We start from the raw sequence: 18,692 nt of genomic DNA on the forward strand, positions 1-18,692 counted from the left end.
CTTCTTAAACATATCACACCTGCTTAAAGTAGCAACTCACTATCTTATAAGTCAGGATGGGACCTACCCTATACTGTTTCCTAATCTTAGCATCATGGTTGTCCGACCATTCAACGCAACATATTCCTCTCAAGCTAACATACTTCACTTTGCCACCCACCTCTTTTACAAAGACCCTGGGAGCTTCACATTGCCATACCCAACGAAGGTCAGCTCAGCAAAGAGATTCTTCACTCCCCAAAACAGCAGCAGTTCTTTCCGTCTCACCTCTCCAAGTACCTTCGACATCGCAATGCCAGCCCCTGACTACTCGGCAATACTTTCGGTCAAGTAGCGACGATGGAGGATTCTCAACTCACATTTGACATTCCTCACGTGTTAGAGGAACGCCTAGCCCAAATGAAGCGAGAAGAAGTCGCGACGATAAGAGACCGGGTGAAGCAAATCAAGAACGAATTCATGGCACCGATGCCTCGCCAAGACATCGAAGCTCTTCTCGCTGACCGTCGGCTTTCTCACACATTGGAAGCCAAAATCACTTGCACTGTCGCTCGTCAGATAAGCCATCGTCATCAGCATCTTCGGGCAATCATCTGTGAACATTTCGTTCCGAAGGGCCAAATCCCTCCGGTGGCTGATATCGACGACCTTTTTCTCGATGCCCAAGAGAGAACGAAAAAGATGACTGCCCACTATAACCAGAACATTTCCAGAGAGATTGGTCTTCTCTTCTTTCACATGAGCCACCACCTTCTCCTCACGAAGTTTCTCGGCCTGCACCCACTCCTTGACCTCGAGACTGCTGAGAATTTCATGAGTGATATGCATGAAACCGAGAGAAAATCCGGAAATCGATGGAATAAAGTTGCCGCGCAGCTCAGGGAAGCCTTGGACGGGCAAGTAGCGAGTGAGGTCGGAGAAGACATCATCTGCAATGAGCGGTTGGTCAAGCGCAACACCGATATGATTGCATCAAAGCTCGCCGACAACTATTGGAAAATATTGGCACATGCAGAGAAGCAGGTCTTGGAACTATGTGCGGCCAAAACCGGAGTAACGTTCATGGAGATACTCGACGCCCACACCAAGGCATTCAAAGACCGTGACAGAGATGCATTCCAAGTCGTCAAGCGCATCGGGAAAAAGCACCGCGAGACTGTCATGATGTTCAAGCACGCATCGGATTCCTCCAAGTCACACAACATCAAACTGGCCAACAAACCCAATGAAGATGATGTCACGCTCAACCACCAACCTTCAACTCACAATCTCAAGATTGTGAACACTCTGATTGACCGACTCTCTGCGATGAGAAAGGAGCAAGGCCTCGAGGCCCTGGCGATGAGATGCGCCAAGTCTACCACGATAGGTATACTTGTCGCGTGGGGGGTTGATTCCATCTATATTGAAGAAGATCATCTAGCGGTAAGCCTGGAAAAGATTCGGCTCCTGTATCAGATCGGACACCAGCGGATCATTCAGCATTGCAAGGAGAAGGTTCAGGTGTTCTCCGAGGAGAGGAGTCGAGGCGGTCAGCCAGTCACCTGTTCCCAGCTCGTGCAATATACCATTCAAATCTGTGGGAACATGGAGAGGCAGACCGCACAAGATAACGGGAGAATTCATTCTGACATCGTGTCGGACGGACTGGGTTGGAGCAAAGTCACGAAGAATCAAGACCAGGTCACAGTCCCTGACAGGGATGTGAGCGGAACAGTGGCGACGGGACGAGAAGAGTGTCAGGAAACGGCATGTGGGTCAGCATTTGCATACTCTTGGCCATAATCGATGAGTCTGTAGACACGCGGGTCTTGGGTTAAGCATTAGAAATGCAAAGAACCACCTCTAACCAGCCAAATGGCGGTTTCTAGGATGAAGCAAACTTTCAAGATTAATATGGAACGGCCGTATTGCGATAAGTAATATACTGGGATATCGTCGCGACTGTGACGTTTTCGTGAACATTGAGGATCGGGCATTCACACATTGAGTAGCGTGTCAATGACTCCATCATACAGGAAGTTGGGAGATCGCATATTGACTTGCCTTTCGTCCAGGCATGTCTTCGCAGGAACCTCAACCAGGCGATAGCGGGCCACTTTTTCTTTCATCGACCGAGACCAGTCTGGAGGCGATGATACCAATTAGTTTCCCCTTCCGAAGCCGATCGGGAAGGGGGTTGATGCCTGCACAAATGAAAGTGCCGCCAGATGACAAGATATATAGCTAGATACTATGGATATTTTCGGAGGCGCTGTCGAAGAACGAAAGAGACTTTCTACATTCTAGAAGCTAGGAAAACGGAGAACAGGCATTTATTGGAATCCGGGGTGCGTGCTGAAGAGATTATGGGTCACACTCGGGTCCCGGGATATCGCATACACTTAATCGTTTGCGGGAAACAGGATCGTGGAACGGTAGAAAGACGCGTACCCAGATGAATACATTTGTAAAACAGTGAAGTGGTATTAAATAGGTGGATGGAATAAATGTTATGTACAATATGCGTTGAAATGACGCTCCAAGTAAAACAAGGTAAACCTCTTCCTGCGATCGAACGATATCATGATAATAGTGAGTGACCAAGTATAGCCTTACAAAGGCGGGGCATTAGGATCCATCATGCACTGGTCGACTCTCATCAGTTGTTTCCCAGTTGCCTTCGCCTTCTGAATGAATGTCCTCAAGTAGGAGACGGTGCTGGGGTACAGGTAGTGCATGACAACCAGGGAGCCGCCCTTGTCCAGGTCGCGCTGGAAAGAGTCCAGTTGCTTCTCGGGAGTGTCCGACTGAGCGTAGAGCCAATCCTCGACGTCAATGTTCCAGTTGACGATGTAAGGGCTGTCATCCTTCGTGGATCTAACAAGTTGCTGACGCATGCGAGCACCTTCGTTACCGAAGGGAGGTCGGAAATACTTCGTGGTGATGCCAAACATGTCCTGAACAGCCTTGATGTCCTGGTCGTACTCCCAAGATATCGCGTCATTATTAGGCAGACCTTCCATACGAGGGTGTGTGTAGCTGTGAAGGGCGATCTGGTGGCCCTGGCTCATCATGTCCTTGTATATGGCACTCAGATTGGTGCTAGAGTCCCGCAGAGGTGCACCGACAGTGAAGAAGGTTACTTTGATGTTCTCCGACTTGATAACTTCCATGACCTCCTGGGCGAACTTCGGGTCGCCATCATCAATAGCAAAGGCGATCGAGTTAGGACGCTTGCAGGCAAAGATGAGATTCCCAGACGGCAGCTTCTCTGGGATCAAAACCTTGGCTGGGACGGACGGAACGATCTCAACCTTTGTCAAGGTGACAGCCTCGTTGGTGTAGAAACCCTTGAATGCGATACCTATAGCACGCTTCCGCTGGATGTTGAAATGAGAGATGGGAATGTAAATGTCGTTGCCAGTTGCGTAACGTGCAGCCTCAAGAGAATCCCATGTCTCAGGGAAGGGCGAGGCAGTCTCGTCGCAAGCTTGGTTGTGCTGTTGCATAGCAATCGAGAACTTGTTACTTCCAGAGTAGGCCACATGGAGATAAGAACCGTCATAGCTGGTCATGTCGGCACACTTATCGGAGAGCTGCGTGTAGAAGGAGAAGTCGGCATCTGGCGCCTTGATGGTGACCCTGTTCGTGCCCCAAGTGAGAGCAGTATCGACGTCACCCCCATGCCAGTAGCCAAGAGAGTTGGAGTCCTTCTTTGAGAAGTTATCAACAACCTTGGCCGAGCCAGTACTGCTCGGGGCAGCGACGGTTGAGACAGCAGCAGTGTCGGTTGGTTGAGTCGCGATAATATACTCGGATGGTGTGTTGCCGCAGTAGAAAGCCATCGGGCCGAAAGTCACATCCGAGGACAACGAACCAAAAAGAATCGTCGTCATCTTGGATAGGTCGGCACCCGAGAACTTGGAAAAGGGGATGCTGTAGAGCTTCTCTTGGCCGTTGAATGTCCACCCGAGTTCCTTTGATGTCTTGGTAGCGAAGGCAGAGTCCTCCCCGCACGTTGGTGACGACGCCAGCTGAATGGATAAGGTCGTACCGGCCTTGGCCTTGATGCGCAAGGAAATACCGCCGTATCCCTTCACCTGTGTGTTGGTGCAGGCAACCTTGCTGTAGAAGTATGAATCCCCGCCGTTGGGCTTCAGCGTGACCCTATTTCCGGAGACATTGATCTCTTTCATCGTGCTATCGTCACTACTGGGCTGTAACATGGCGTTGTAGTAAAGAAATGTCAGTCGCGATTGCGAGGTCCAGTCGTCAATTAAGAGATTACTGCAGCTCGAGGACACCGGCGAAGATTGGGCGGCAACGGAACTAGATACAGTCGAAGAGCGAATGCTCGATGACCCAGACGCGGTGGGGACAGTAGAGGCTGAGACGGAAGTTAGAGACAACGATCTCGAAGTAGTTGCGCGCGCGGTTGACGAAGAAGCGTTCGATGTACGAGAGCTTGAAGGAGATTTGATCTGGCGGGATGAGGAAGCAGACGTACGAGATGACGGGCCCGTTGGGACAACTGAGACGGCCGTGGAGCTTGGCGATCGTACCGAGGTAGCGAAGGATGAGGTTGAGCCAGAGGAAGCGCGAGAAGTGGGTGTCGCCACGCTTGTTGAAGATGAAACCGCAACAGAGCGAGAAGTCGACACAGAACTACCAATGGTGGTAGTGGCTGGGGCCGTCGAAACGGGGGGATTCGACCCGCCGCTGCAGGTGAATTGGAGATTGCTGAACTGATAAATGTCAAACTTGGAATAGGTTGACCAGACGAACGCTGAGACTGCGTCCAAGTTGGCGTTTGTGAAGGAGGATAGCGCGATAGAGATGTTTTGGGTCGAGCCAGTCAACCCGTTGATCTGGACCCACTGGCTGTTGTAGTTATCATCTGCACAAGATGCCTTGGTTTGTATCTCCAGCATCATGGAGGCATCTTTAGGTCCCTTGACCGTCAGAGAGAGGGCATTGTAGCCTTGGGTGGCCGCCTTAACACAGCCGAGAGTCTCGTAGTAGTAAGAGGAACTGTCTGTCTTTGGTGTAAACGAAAGAATGCCCTTGTTGATGGCGGCCTTTGACATGGAAGTGTCTTCGCTGGTCCACGCATCGAGATTGTTGCTACCGGAAACGGTAGATCGTGAGAAGTTATCGATAACAAGGTTGGAGCATGCCGCCTGGGCAGCGCCGGCAAGGCCCAGAAGGCGCAGTAAGGTGAAAGACATTTTGATGATGTACAGCCAAGTTGGTATGTCTAGTGAGAAAGAAAGGCACTCCTCTGGAGAGGAGTAGAAAGAAAGACTAGGGGTCAAAGCCGAAGATGATGTTGAGAGTGATGGAGCATTTTCTAGGAACAGGGAGGAGACGAAATGGTTTATATATCTATGTACTGTGCCTTGATACTGGTATCTTACTGGCACACTTTAGTGGCAGAGCCGGATTCTTCGCAGGGCCTTCACCTCTGGTGTAGCATCGGACACTTGTCTAGCTACCTGGCGGGTAAGCAGTTGGTAGATGGCTCAGACGCAGTGCCTTGCCATACTAACTCAGGCGTAGAGGAGGAGCATTATGGGTCCTTGGCGTTGGACAAAGCATGGGGGCCAGCTTGAACTGCTACGTAGGATTCGTGAGAACGCTAAAGACCGCCTCGCGACCTGGACGTTGAGCGTTGTTCCCCCCGATGAAGAAGCGTTGTGGAGACGAACGTCCTGCCAAGCGAACAAGAAATCCCACATGGCTAATTGACGAAGAAGGGCGTTGTGGCTTGATGGCCCGAATACTTGGTAGTGGCTTCGAGACAAACAGTTACCGCCATGTGGTCACAGGGATACACAAAGGGCCATCGAGTATGTGTTGGAGGGTTAAAAACCGGCCCTTCGTCTTTGTCTGTCAGGAGGAGAAGGTTAGGTTCGCGGTTTTAAGGGTCTGCAGAAGTCGAGAAAATGTCGGCTTAGGAAAGGCGTAAAAGGACAAACAATGAAAGAAGAGCGGGCCGAGTCGTTGAATCTTTCATTCAACGCAACTCGAAACAAGACAACACGAGGTGTGGCAAAAAGAGATGAGGTTGTGGTGCACCGTCCTATTGCGACTAGCCATATCCGGTTCATGCTGAACAAGCAAGACAAGACCGCCACCATCAGGTGAGCGCTGCCAACGCTTTCTCGAACGCGTGCTTTAACTTCTCTGCTGCAACTATCCCAGAGATCTTCGGGTGATACCCCTTTTGGCTGGCCTGCTAAGTGAAGCCATTTTCATCATGAAGGTCGAGGTGACCTACTAACTTTTCTGATGCCCCCTTTGTCGCTTATTAGAGAACGTGAAACAAGTGAAGATGTGCATTCTAGCGTCGTAGCTTTCCTCAGCTAAGCCAAGTGCCAGAATCGGTTGCAAAAATAAACATGAAATCAGCCACGTCCCCCACACTTGACGGGTCAGTGCGAAGCTGCGGCAAGCCTGAGAAACGAGTTCAGCTTTCGAAGGCCGTCTTCCTTCTCCTGGCATCCAGGCCTAGCTGTGTCCATGAATCTCAGCGAGAGCCACGACACAAAGAGCGAACCCAGCCGTCGCTTCACGCAGCCTTTTGATGAGATGCAGACGGGGGCCGTCTAGGATGGTGCGCCACATTTTTTCATCCCCAGATACACCATCATCTACAGAGATCCAGTCAGCTTGATAGGCTTGATGATGGAATATGCGTCAATGAGTTCGCAACATGCTACCGTTTCCTCCGTCGTGCGCCGGTGGCCACTTCCTGGGCTGCTGGCCGACTGCGCCCTATCAGTCTGCTCGCTATACTCCGCTGGCAGTCCTATCTTTATCCAAGCTACGGGGCCATGGTCTTGGTTGTCAATAATATTCGGCGTGTGTTAGTGCCCACGCAGGTTTGGCCTGTAGCAACAAACGTACGAGTGGCGGATGTCATCACCGCCACAGCGCGAGTCCATCCTGGCGGTATGGACGGGTGACTGGTGTCCTGACCACTCTATGGCTTCGAGTGTCCGCCGCGGCTCGTTCATAGCAGAACGCAAGTACTGTGAGGCCATTGACTAGACAACGTGAAATTGGAGGAAGTGACTCCATTCACATGAATACTTGGAAGGTCGCACCGGGCCCGTAGCTGTTGGAATAGCATCGCTTGGTGGATTTTGTTTTGACGAAGACCTTCCACGGTTGCCAAGCCGGCGATGGTACGTCGACATTCGATGCTTCAAAACCCTAGATTGAGCGACCTGAATCGTGCAGACGGATCAGGAAAGTTGTGGCAGAGGAGGACGAGCGTCCTGGCGTAGGTTGTTCCTCCCCAGGAGAGACGGGACTCGGGATTGTGGTTGCCAAGACGAAGAGTGATCAATGCGTCGCATCGTGGGCTTGGGACTTGGAACTTGGGCCCGGGAGCGGCAGCACCGCCTCCTGCCCTGGGAAGTGCAGACGGCCCAGGAACCGATGAAGCCCGAACCGCACTTGAGGTCATTCGAACGTAGGTAAGACGGAAGAAAGCAATAGCACAGCACGGCTGTGCTTGGATCTGCTTCTGGCTCGTGGGTGGCCGATTATGGTCATGTGATCCTACATATGTAGCCCATCACAGAGAAAATGCATCACGTAAGCGACTATGTGTCTTTGCGTTTCACGGGTTGAGGGCGTGAGGGCCAACCAGCCAGGCATGCTTCTTGTATCAGACGTCATAAATGACGAAAACGTAAGACCAATAACGTCTGTCAAAAACCGAAAGGAACTGCGATGGCAGAAACGCAGCGCATGTCGGAAAGCCTTGTGTTGGGTTGGGAAGGAAAAAAGAGCGGCTGAGAAAGGCCGTATGACTGACCAGTGACATGCAGCCTGCGCGTCGCAACCTAGGTATGTACCTAATCAGTAGTAGATGGTGGGATGGGGGGCATCTACTACCTACTTAGGTACCGAAGGTATGTATGTGTTGACGGGCGCGGTGCAGGGCAGCCTAGCAGCACAGTCTGTCAGGTGGGCAAAGGGTTGCCAGCTGACGGAAAGGCAGCAGCAGCAGGCCGGATATTGTGGAGTAGGTATCCGTAGACGGTCGACCCATCGTCATCGGCGAGCCCACGCGCGTGTCTTGGTCAGGGGCGAAGTTGGGGAAATGAAGGCATACACCCTGCGCCCTCTGGGTATTCGTCAGGAGGCACTTGAATGCGCCTGGAGTCGGCGCTGGCGCTGCTGACGCCCGTGTCGACTTTGAATGGGCGGTGCGGATGACATCACTTTGGCTGGCGGCGACGTGACTGGTTCATCCTTGATGACTGACTGACTGATACGCTCCAGACCGCAGACCGCAGCCAGACGCAGCTGCATGCAGTTGTCACCAGTCGCACTCGCCCATTTACGCCCTATTCAGCCCCTCCCCCGTCGTCCCCCACGCTGCTGGGTACAGATGAGGCAGATGAGGTCGTAGGTACCTCAGGGTAGCCGTCCCCGGCTTGCCCAGCTGATTTGATTGGAGGAGTCGACTCAGTTCGGCCAAAAACAGGACCAGCTGCAGCATGTTCTGCAGCATCTTCAGTGTGCTGGAGGACCGCCAGCCCCGTGCTGCGTGTGCCACATGCACACACCCCTCCAACTTGATGTCCGACAGTCTCTAGCCACGCCCCAAGCTTTATCATGCTGCACAACCACCTACTTACCTCACCTATCGGTATTCTTATCGCCCGCATGCCCGCTGAGCCGAGACGATAAGCCCGCTGCCATCCTCAAGGTACCTTACCTTACCTTACCTTAGTTAGGAACGGATATGATGAAAAGAACGAAAGTCCAGGTCATGCATGGATGCGGTAAGATGCCCAAGCAAGCACCCCGAGACAACCCGAGAGATAGGCAGCTCGATCTCGTCCCGTTTCGTCACTACCATCTTCCTCCCCCTCGTGCCTCGTCCTCAACTTCCGTCCTCGACTTCCTTCGTCTCGTCCCGTCCCAGGCCTCAGCCCGGTTTGTTGGCCTCCCGTGCCGCTTTCCCTTGTGACCAGCACTTGCCTTGATAACGTAAGGATACCTGAGCCATCTGGTCTCAAGGTATATACCCAAGGAATTCCGCAACCCGGGCCTTCGTCTTCTGACTCGTCTTGCCTTTGTTCCTCAACTACCTTATCTACATTCATACTGCCCCAACCCTGTACTCTTGTATATGTCTTTGATTCTAACCGCATCACTCGCCTAACACCCACCTCTTCATTAAACTGCTTGCGCCAACAAGTGCTGTGCAGACTCATATACCCGTCCTTCTTTCCGTCTCGATCTATTTTGCTCCCGGTTTCCCTGTTTCGTAACCTTCCCCGCATCCGCGCCTCTTTCGTTTTTGGCCTCGCGTTCTGTAATCCCCGGCAACCTTCAGCCCGGTGACTCACCCGGCATCTACTGCCCCAATACCAATACAGCGATTACCTCGATTACCTCAATTACCTCACAAGGCTCGGGTACCTCTCCTGCTACCCAGCACCACGCCTTCCTTGCCTTAGCCTCCGCCTTGCTTCCAAAGTCAGTCCGAGCACCGAAACGGGCATAACCCCAGAGATTCCTTCGACTACCTCTCCTATATCTCCCGTCATCTCCCTCCCAGCAAATTCCCGCACCAACCCGTGTTTCGATTCTACGTGTCGAGCAAAATCGCCCAGACTATTATTGCTATCGACAGAGATCACAAGCTTTGTCGATTCAGGTTTACACTCTCCAAACCTCTCCGGGCCTTTTGTCATAGAAACGCGACCGGCGACGCCACGTTACAGAACCTTCCGGTACAAATTCGAACATATAGAAGCATCATGGCTGCCATGACCGATGTCCAGGCTCAGTACGAGCGAGATCTTCGGAGCGCACACCAGGACTACAAGAGGACCAAGGATTCCCAGTCCAAGTGGTCCAACGGAGCTCGTCCTCTCGCAGGCTGCCGATTAGACTGGGCCACCCTCGAAGCTATTGGAGGCACTGAACAACAGCGCGCCAAGACTCGCCCTAGAGGCAAGAACAGCGAGATGTACGTTCATTTGCTAAATCCGAACTGAGATGTCGCTGACACCAGAGATAGTTCCCACTTCAAGAAGATGCAGAACAATGTGACCAAGGGGCGATCGCACTGGGCGCCTCACCAGGGGCGTCTCAACTCGGCGCTGCAGGCCCAGGAGCAAATCAAGGATCCCCTCAGCCAATCTCTCATGGACCTTGCCCCTTCTCAGGGCGGCTGGAAGAACCTTGCTGCCTCAGAAGACTGGAAGTACAGTTTCGATAAGACGGAGAGCCCCAACCGCCCCCTGACGCTCGATGTCTTCATCAAGACCTCAGGCCGTGAGACGGAACGAATGGTCGAGAAGGAGTATGAGATTCTCAGTGAGAACGGTCAAGTTCTGAAGGGTCGCAAAGCGCGTCAGAACCTCCGTCAGGAGCACATGTCCGCCGCGGAGGATGAAGGCTTTCAACTTGTTTGATTTGCAATCCGCACGTCGCTCTGGCTGGGCAGCATGAGACGAATCTTGAACGACTGTATGATGAATGTATTAGCGATTCGACGGAGTGGGCGTTGAGGGTTCAAGCATGGCATCGCGGCAACAGGCTTGAGAAGGCTTTGCAATAGCACATCACAGATTTTGGGACATTATTTTGGCGTTGGGTCATGAGAGATGGAAGTATTATGTGGGGCGGGATTGCGCTCCGTTCACCCCATCAAACAACCCACACGGATAGGAAGTGCAAGTAGACGAATGGCAGAAGACCATGCAGTCTAACCACCCAATCTTGATGGTAGTGGCAGGTGATGTTTCCTCGATACCGCACACGCATCGCGTTTCGATTTTTCCTGTTCCGTCGTGGGTCGCGGCAATCACGGCTCATGAAAATGAAGCGCAATGATTGCGCCCCAAGACAACAACACTAACGACATGGGCAGTTCGTTGCCTCGGAATCGGTTTGGCTCAGCAAACGTGTCCAGGATGGCGATCCTCGAGCGGCCGACGCCAGTTGCCGTAAGTGGCTAAGTGCAGATGGTGAGCGACCAAGGGAGCGCTGCGCCGCGGGGCTGAAATTGATGGTGCCTAGAGACATGGAGATCTCTGCCTTCAAGGCACCCAGTGCAAACCATGGGCGTAAGCTGAATCCATACCGTCGGAGCCATGGACGCTGGTCTCGGTAACATTGGCTTTTGATGAGCCGTTCTCCCCTGCCCTAGACAGCCGCGCAAAGATACTTAAGTAATAAAGCACCCTGTATTATCTTGCCTCCAGTGCGAGTAAAGTTGAGCTCTTATCAATTCTGGCCTCGCCGTGCGGCCCCCCCTCCCCCGGGTCGAGAATCTCGAGGTTCGGCTTGAATTCAAATTAACCAGGTTGCATGTTCCATATCACCCACCGCATCATCAAGTACTCGGAGACGCGCCTTCCAGAATGACGACCGTTGACGAGTCTATGCTGCCCCCGTTGCCGTTGCCGCCTTCAACGGTGACACCGTCGACGCCGCCTCCGCCTCCTCCTCTGACATTTACGGCTTCGTCGGCCCCAAGGGCTTCAACGCAACTGGCGCCAGCACCGATACAAACTACGCCAGAATTTGCACCATCTGCTACATCTCTGGTGCAAGAGAAAAGCTTACTGGCAGCCCGCAGCCGTAGCTACGACGACGTAACACCAGACAGTGCCAGCTCGTTGACCCCACCGCCCTATTCTGGCCCATCCAACTTCTCAGAAACGAGTGTTTCGATCCGAGCTCGAGAAAGTCCGGGACCTACGTATTACCCAGGCTTACCAAGACTAGACTACAAGCTCTACTCACCGCCGAACTTCAGCCTGTCGACAGACTGTATCGTTCTCTCGTCCAAGTCAGACCATCTGTCAGCGAGCGCCAATGCCCTTCTATCCCTCATCAGCACCCAGGCGAGCATCCCGCCCAAGCCTCTCATACACATGAAAGGGACGCGAGGACGCAAGGTCGACTTCGACATTAAGCTCAATCTGATGGGATTGCTGGTGCCGGATGACACGAGCAAGCGCATGCAGTATATTCGCTGTGTCAGTGAGGGCGAGATGGCGTACAGGGGCGGAGTAAAGCCAGACGTCATTCCCGAGGTTGGCGAAAGAGAGCTTGAGGAGTGGTGCCGCCGCTTTGTTGAAGATCCAGCGCAGGTCAAAAGTTTCGGTGAGGACCCTATCCAAACCGTGTCTGCTTTGTCGAACTGGGTAACTAACAGAGTGCAACATAGCACTTGATCGAGTAGTTGCAAACTTGGACACGATGTGGATCGAAGGTCAATTGCGCGCCCTGTTGGCCGCGACGCAGTACAAAGGAGTGCTCCATGTGTCGTTTCCCGTAACGCACGCCAAGGTGGTGGTGCAAAACCAGCCGAAGGCAAACAAGTTCATGACGAGCATGAAGAAGCTTTTCTCAGGAAAGCACAAGTACGAAGTGGTGCAGTCAATTTGGCCATTTGCGACGGCAAAAAGCGGTGATGAAGGAAGGAGATGTGCCGTACAAAGCGAAGAAGTCTGGTGGCGGGTAAGCTTTTCCCAAACCTGCTGCTTGCCGCTGTGTACAGTACTTGTCTATCTAGGCTCGCTAACGTGTTTGCTCTTCGTAGGAGTGGCGGGACCCGATCAGATACGCAGTCTCGCAAAAGAGACAGAACGGCGCATACGTGACCAATGAGGATAAGCTGGAGGCTTTGATGGAGGGCAAGGGTCAAGATTCAATTGACTGGGGAGGAGTTGACGCGATAGACATGCCGGATGAGGCCGAGCTAGAGGGATAGATAGAGAGGTCATCGCAGCCCATATTGAACAAACCTAGGTAGGTACCTACTGCACTTATTTGCGTTTGCCCTTGCTGAAACCCCTGTAACTAGTGCTCACACGCCCTTTTTCTCATATAGGTTTTAGGGGTAAAATACGCTTTTACTTACTTCTAATATAAAAATCTTAATATATAAGGTATATACTTAAATAAAAAAGATATTAATTTATTTAGTAAATATAAAGCTATTAATTATTATATCTTTAATTTATATATATTAATATTTTTTTTATTCTTTTTATTAAAATAGTTAGATTAAAATATTTTATTTTAATAAAATTTATAAAACTAAATAAAACGTATAAGGTGTTTATATTGTTTTTCTTAATTAGTAGAGGGTATAAGTTAAAGTCCTTATATAGTGTTTCTAGAATTATACCTTATATATAGGGTGAATTTTACTATAGTCTTTTTATAAGGGGGCTGCGTTATAACTATAAACTTAATAAAACTAAATAATTTTAAGTTAATTCCCTTATACTTAGTTAAGTAACTACTTTAAATAAGACTAAAAATAAAAAGTTAATAAATATAAATATATAAAAGTATTATTTAATAACTCTAAATTTATTAATATTAGTAATATTATTTTTATTTAAGTATATAACTAATATATTAAGCTAGTAGCCTTATATTATAAAATTTAACTAGTATTAACTATAAAAGCTAAACTAGTTCCCTTACCCTCTATTAATAACTTTTAAGTTATATAACTATAGTTTAAACTTAGATATCTTCTTTACCTCTATACCCCTCTAATATTAACTATTATAATAAGTTAAGTTAACTATCTTCCTCTAGCTACTTCTATCTTTATTAGTCTCCTCTATCTCTTACTCCTTTTAGTTATACTTACCCTTTATACTATATTTAATCTATACTTATCTTCTATGATCTTCTCTACTATTTAGATATTTATACTACTCTACTAAATATAAAGGCTTTAAAGCCTCTATATTATTATCCTATTTAAATAATATCTTTTTATAAGAAAATTAAGTTTTTAGCTTAGTACTAGCTTACTAAGCCTTTATTAAGCCTATTGAGGTTTAGCTAGATTAGTAAACTAAGCTCTAAAAAGGGGCGCTATATATATAAGTAGCTAAAAAGGCTAACTTACTTAGTTAATACTAATTAACCCCTATATTTTAAGTTTATATTACTTTCTTATTCTTATTAACTTAATTTCTTAAGTTATATCTTAATAATTTAATATATTCTATTTACTATAAATTATTAATTTTAGAATAAATAGTAATATAAAACCTTACTAAGGTATTATTAATACCTCTATACTTAATAAATTAAGTTAAACTTTTACTTTAGAAATAACTTTTAAACTTAAAACTTCTATAATTATAGTTATTATAAACTTTAATATAGCTCTAAGTACTAAATTTATTATAACTATTTAATATTAAGTTAACTAGAATAATATATTAATTTAAGCTTTATTTAATTATTTAATCGTTATATTAATCTCTTAAGTTTCTAAAATAGTTTAAACTTATAAGTATAAATACTTATTAATATATATTTATAGAGTTCTTACTAAAAGTAATATACTAATTTAAACTTATAACTAGTTAGTAATAATAGAAAATAATAATAATAGTAGTTTAGTTAACTTATATAAATAGGTATTAAAGTTCACTTTATACTCTTTTTCTCTATATTTTAAACCTAATAGTAGTACTTTAACCTATACTTAATCTTAATAAAGTAAATAAATAAATCTTAGTATAACTAGTTATTAATACTAACTTAACTTATCTCTAATAGAAGAGGGTAAGTAAGTAGAGAGATAAATAAAGTAGTAAAATATACTAATAAGAGTGTTATTTATAATAATATTATATATAAGAGTATTATTTATAATATAATAAGAGCTTAGTAATAGCTTAAACCTATACTTAAAATATAAACTTAATAGTATAACTTTTTATTACTATAGCTAAAAGGGTTCTTATAACTATAATATAAGAACTTAACTATTTAAATAAAGCTTTAAGTCTATTTCTTATATCTTCTTATATATATAGTAACTATAATATCTTTCCCCCTTATTATAACTATATATAGACTAAATAAAGCTATATTAAATAATTTAATCTATAAAATTAAAGTCTATAAAATTAAAAACTTTAAGTATAGTAACTTTCTCTATATTAATAAGAAGACTCTATTTAAATTCACTTAAAAGGGGCTGCTAGCCTTATATTGTGAAATTTAACTAGTATTAACTGCGAAAGCTAAACTAGTCCTCTTACCCTCTACTAACAGCTTTAAGGTTATATAACTATAGTTTAGACTTAGATATCTTTTTTGCCTCTATGCTCCTCTATTAGTCCTTTAGGACTTCAACTATTATAATAAGCTTTAACTATCTTCTTCTAGCTGCCTCTATCTCTAAGGCTCCTTTAAGCTATACCTACCCTTCACGCTATATTTAATCTACACCTATTTTCTAAGTCTCTTCTACTATTTAGACGTTTATACTATAATAGATAATATCTTCCACACTACTATATAGTCTTAATATAAGAAGAGCCCTATTACTATTAGCTATACTCTTAATATATTTACCCTTCTTAATTTACTAACTACTTAAGTTACCTTAGCTATCTTAAAGAAGCTTATAAAGTAATTATAGGTATTAAGATTATTATTAATAACTTTAACTTTCTCTATATTAATCTTAAGGCTATATAACTTTATTATATTACTCTTATTAGCTATTTTAAGTAAGTACTTCTAAGTGAATTTAAGGAGAGTTTTCTTATTAGTATAGAGAAAGTTACTATATTTAGAGCTCTTAATTTTATTAATTTTAGTCTTATAAATTAAGTTATTTAATATAGCTTTATTTAGTTTATATAGAGTTATAATAAGTAAGAAAGTTAAGAAAGTTATTATAATTATAGTATATATAGGAGGATATAAGGAATAGACTTAAGGCCTTATTTAAATAGTTAAGTTCTTATATTATAGCTATAAGAACCTTTTTAGCTATATAAAGAGTTATATTATTAAGTTTATACTCTTAAGTATAGGTTTAAGCTATTATTAAGCTTTAGCTATATTATAGATAACGCCTTTATAATATTATAAATAATACTCTTATAAATAATAGTATTATAAATAACGCTCTTATTAGTATATTTTATTACTCTACTACTTACCTACTTACCCTCTTCTATATAATTAGAAATAAGTTAAACTAAGTATTAATAACTAGTTATACTAAGATTTATATATTTGCTTTATTAAGATTAGGTATAGGTTAAAGTGCTACTATTAGGTTTAAAGTATTAGGAAAATAAGTATAGAGTGAATTATAATACTTATTTATATAGGTTAATTAGACTGCTAATAAATTCACTTAAAAGTACTTACTTAAGATTGTTAATAAGTATAAGATATTAAAGTTATAAAGTTTTAAAATTAGTATAGAAATAGTTAAAGCTATTAATAATAATCTTAATACTTATAAATACTTTATAAACTTCTTTAAGATAGCTAAAGTAGCTTAAAGGCTTTTTAGTAAGTTAAGAAGGGTAAATATATTAAAAGTATAGCTAATAGTAATAAGGATCTTTTATATTAAGACTATATAGTAAGGTAGAAAATATTTTCTAAATAGCGTAATAATATAGAGGTTTTAAGGCTTTTATACCTAGTAGAGTAGTATAAATATTTAAATAGTAAAGGAGAGGAAGATAGGTTTAGATTAAATATATATAAAGATAGAAGTAATTAGAAGAAGATAGTTAACTTAGCTTATTATAATAGTTAAAGTTAGAGGAGTATAGAGATAAAGATAATATCTAAGTAGTTATATAACCTAAAAGTTATTAATAGAGGGTGAGAGGACTAGTCTAGCTTTTATAGTTAATACTAGTTGAATTTTATAATATAAGGCTAGTAGCTCTTATAGCTTATATTTATTTAAGTACTATATAAATATAATAGTTCTAAAGTGTTAATAAGAATAACTTTATTAGCTTTATTTTAGATTAATAGAAAAGCTATAAACTAAACTTATTAGAGAATAAATAAACTATTATTAAGTTTTTAAGAATTAATAAATAAAGCTTATTAACTATAAAGAAAAACCTAAAGCTAAATAGAAATTAAAGTAACTAAATAAAAGCTTTAAAACTATATAAAAAATAATAATAAAGCTAGTAAATACCTAAAGGGTTTCTAGTAAAGCTAATAGTATATAGGTATAAGACCTAAAGCTATATAGAAGTAAAAAGACTAATTATAAGTATTATAGAGAGTTTAAATCCCTATATAAATAGAAGTTATTTACTTTTTTACTATAAATTAATAGACTTAGAGATTAAGCCTTTTAGAAGGGGGGTAATTATAAAAGAATTAGGTTTTTACCTTAATACTAGCCTATTAGGCCCTTATTAGGCCTCTATTAAGGTTTAGCTAGATTAGTAAACTAAACTTTAAAAAGAGACGCTATATATATAAATAGCTAAAAAGGCTAACTTACTTAGTTAATACTATTAATATATAATATTCTTTTATAATAATAATAATAATATAAGAATAATAATAACGCTTAACTTACTTTAATATTCTATATAAAATAAACAAATAAAGTTTAAGGTACTAAACCTTATATAAAAATACTCTATTTATTATAACCTATAACTATAATATTAATTATATAANATTAAACCTTATATAAAAATACTCTATTTATTATAACTTATAACTATAATATTAATTATAGGCCGCTAGCCTTATATTATGAAATTTAACTAGTATTAACTGCAAAAGTTAAACTAGTCCTCTCGCCCTCTACTAATAACCTTTAGGTTATATAACTATAGACTTAGACATCTTAACTTTAACTATTATAATAAGCTAAGTTAACTATCTTCTTCTAGCTGCCTCTATCTCTGCTCCTTTAAGCTATACCTACCCTTTATACTATATTTAATCTACGCCTATCTTCTATTAAAGTCTTCTCTACTGTTTAGACGTCTACGCTATAATAGATAATATCTTCTGCCTTACTATATAGTCTTAATAAAGAGCCCTACTACTATTAGCTATACTCTTAATATATATATTTGCCCTTCCTAACTTATTAACTACTTAGGCTACTTTAGCTATCTTAAGGAAGTTTATAAGATATTTATAGGTATTAGGATTATTATTAGTAACTTTAACTATATTTATATTAATCTTAAGGCTATATAACTACTATAGATTATCTTTATTAGTTATAGCTTTAAGTAGGTATAGCTAGGTGAATTTAAAAAGGGTTATCTTATTAGTATAAGTAAGTAGGCTATAGTTAGAGCCCTTAGTATCCTTAACTTTAATCTTATAAATTAAGTTATTTAACTTAGCTTTACTTAGCTTATATATATATTTAAAGAGGGGGAAGGATATTATATAAGGTTACTATATATATAAGAGGAGGATATAAGGAATAGGCTTAAGGCCTCATTTAAAGTAGTAGTTAAGTTTTTATATTATAGCTATAAGAACCCTTTTAGCTATATAAAGAGTTATACTATTAAGTTTATACCCTTAAATATAAGTTTAAGCTATTACTAAGCTCTAGTTACTATAAATACTATTAGTATTCTATATTATAGATAATACCTTTATAATATTATAAATAATACTCTTATAATATTATAAATAACACTTTTACTAGTATGTTTTACTACTTTACTACCTACCTACTTACCCTCTTTTATATAACTAGGGATAAGTTAAGTTAAAAGTTAATAACTAGTTATACTAAGATTTATTTATTTACTTTATTAAAATTAGATATAGGTTAAAGTACTACTATTAGATTTAAAGTATAAGGAAAAAAATATATAGAGTGAACTATAATACTTACTTATATAGGTTAACTAGACTACTAATAT

At 42.9% G+C, this 18,692-nt stretch overlaps 4 protein-coding genes across 4 annotated transcripts; 3 read left to right on the forward strand and 1 right to left on the reverse strand.

Annotated features, from left to right (window-relative positions):
• Positions 1 to 681: 681 nt before the first annotated feature.
• Positions 682 to 1,785, forward strand: GCG54_00001795 (uncharacterized protein; the record flags this gene model as incomplete). Its single annotated transcript, XM_045401899.1, has 1 exon — positions 682 to 1,785. The coding sequence occupies one exon, from the start codon at positions 682 to 684 to the stop codon at positions 1,783 to 1,785; it is 1,104 nt and encodes a 367-aa protein (XP_045270628.1).
• An 809-nt stretch (positions 1,786 to 2,594) lies between these two features.
• GCG54_00001796 (putative polysaccharide deacetylase YheN) lies at positions 2,595 to 5,210 on the reverse strand (the record flags this gene model as incomplete). The annotated part of the gene is made up of 3 exons (XM_045401900.1): positions 2,595 to 4,199; positions 4,345 to 4,647; positions 4,764 to 5,210. 3 exons carry the CDS (start codon positions 5,208 to 5,210, stop codon positions 2,595 to 2,597), a joined length of 2,355 nt encoding a protein of 784 aa, XP_045270629.1.
• A 4,560-nt stretch (positions 5,211 to 9,770) lies between these two features.
• On the forward strand, positions 9,771 to 10,430 carry GCG54_00001797 (uncharacterized protein; the record flags this gene model as incomplete). Its single annotated transcript, XM_045401901.1, has 2 exons — positions 9,771 to 9,982; positions 10,034 to 10,430. The coding sequence occupies 2 exons, from the start codon at positions 9,771 to 9,773 to the stop codon at positions 10,428 to 10,430; spliced, it is 609 nt and encodes a 202-aa protein (XP_045270630.1).
• Positions 10,431 to 10,888: 458 nt separating this feature from the next.
• Positions 10,889 to 12,739, forward strand: GCG54_00001798 (uncharacterized protein; the record flags this gene model as incomplete). Its single annotated transcript, XM_045401902.1, has 5 exons — positions 10,889 to 10,964; positions 11,400 to 11,567; positions 11,626 to 12,129; positions 12,194 to 12,486; positions 12,569 to 12,739. Coding segments are annotated over 5 exons (1,212 nt in total), but the record flags the coding sequence as incomplete, so codon positions are not given.
• Positions 12,740 to 18,692: the final 5,953 nt, after the last annotated feature.

Source organism: Colletotrichum gloeosporioides (assembly GCF_011800055.1).
Source record: "Colletotrichum gloeosporioides strain Lc1 chromosome Unknown consensus_7, whole genome shotgun sequence".
Lineage (NCBI taxonomy): Eukaryota > Fungi > Ascomycota > Sordariomycetes > Glomerellales > Glomerellaceae > Colletotrichum > Colletotrichum gloeosporioides.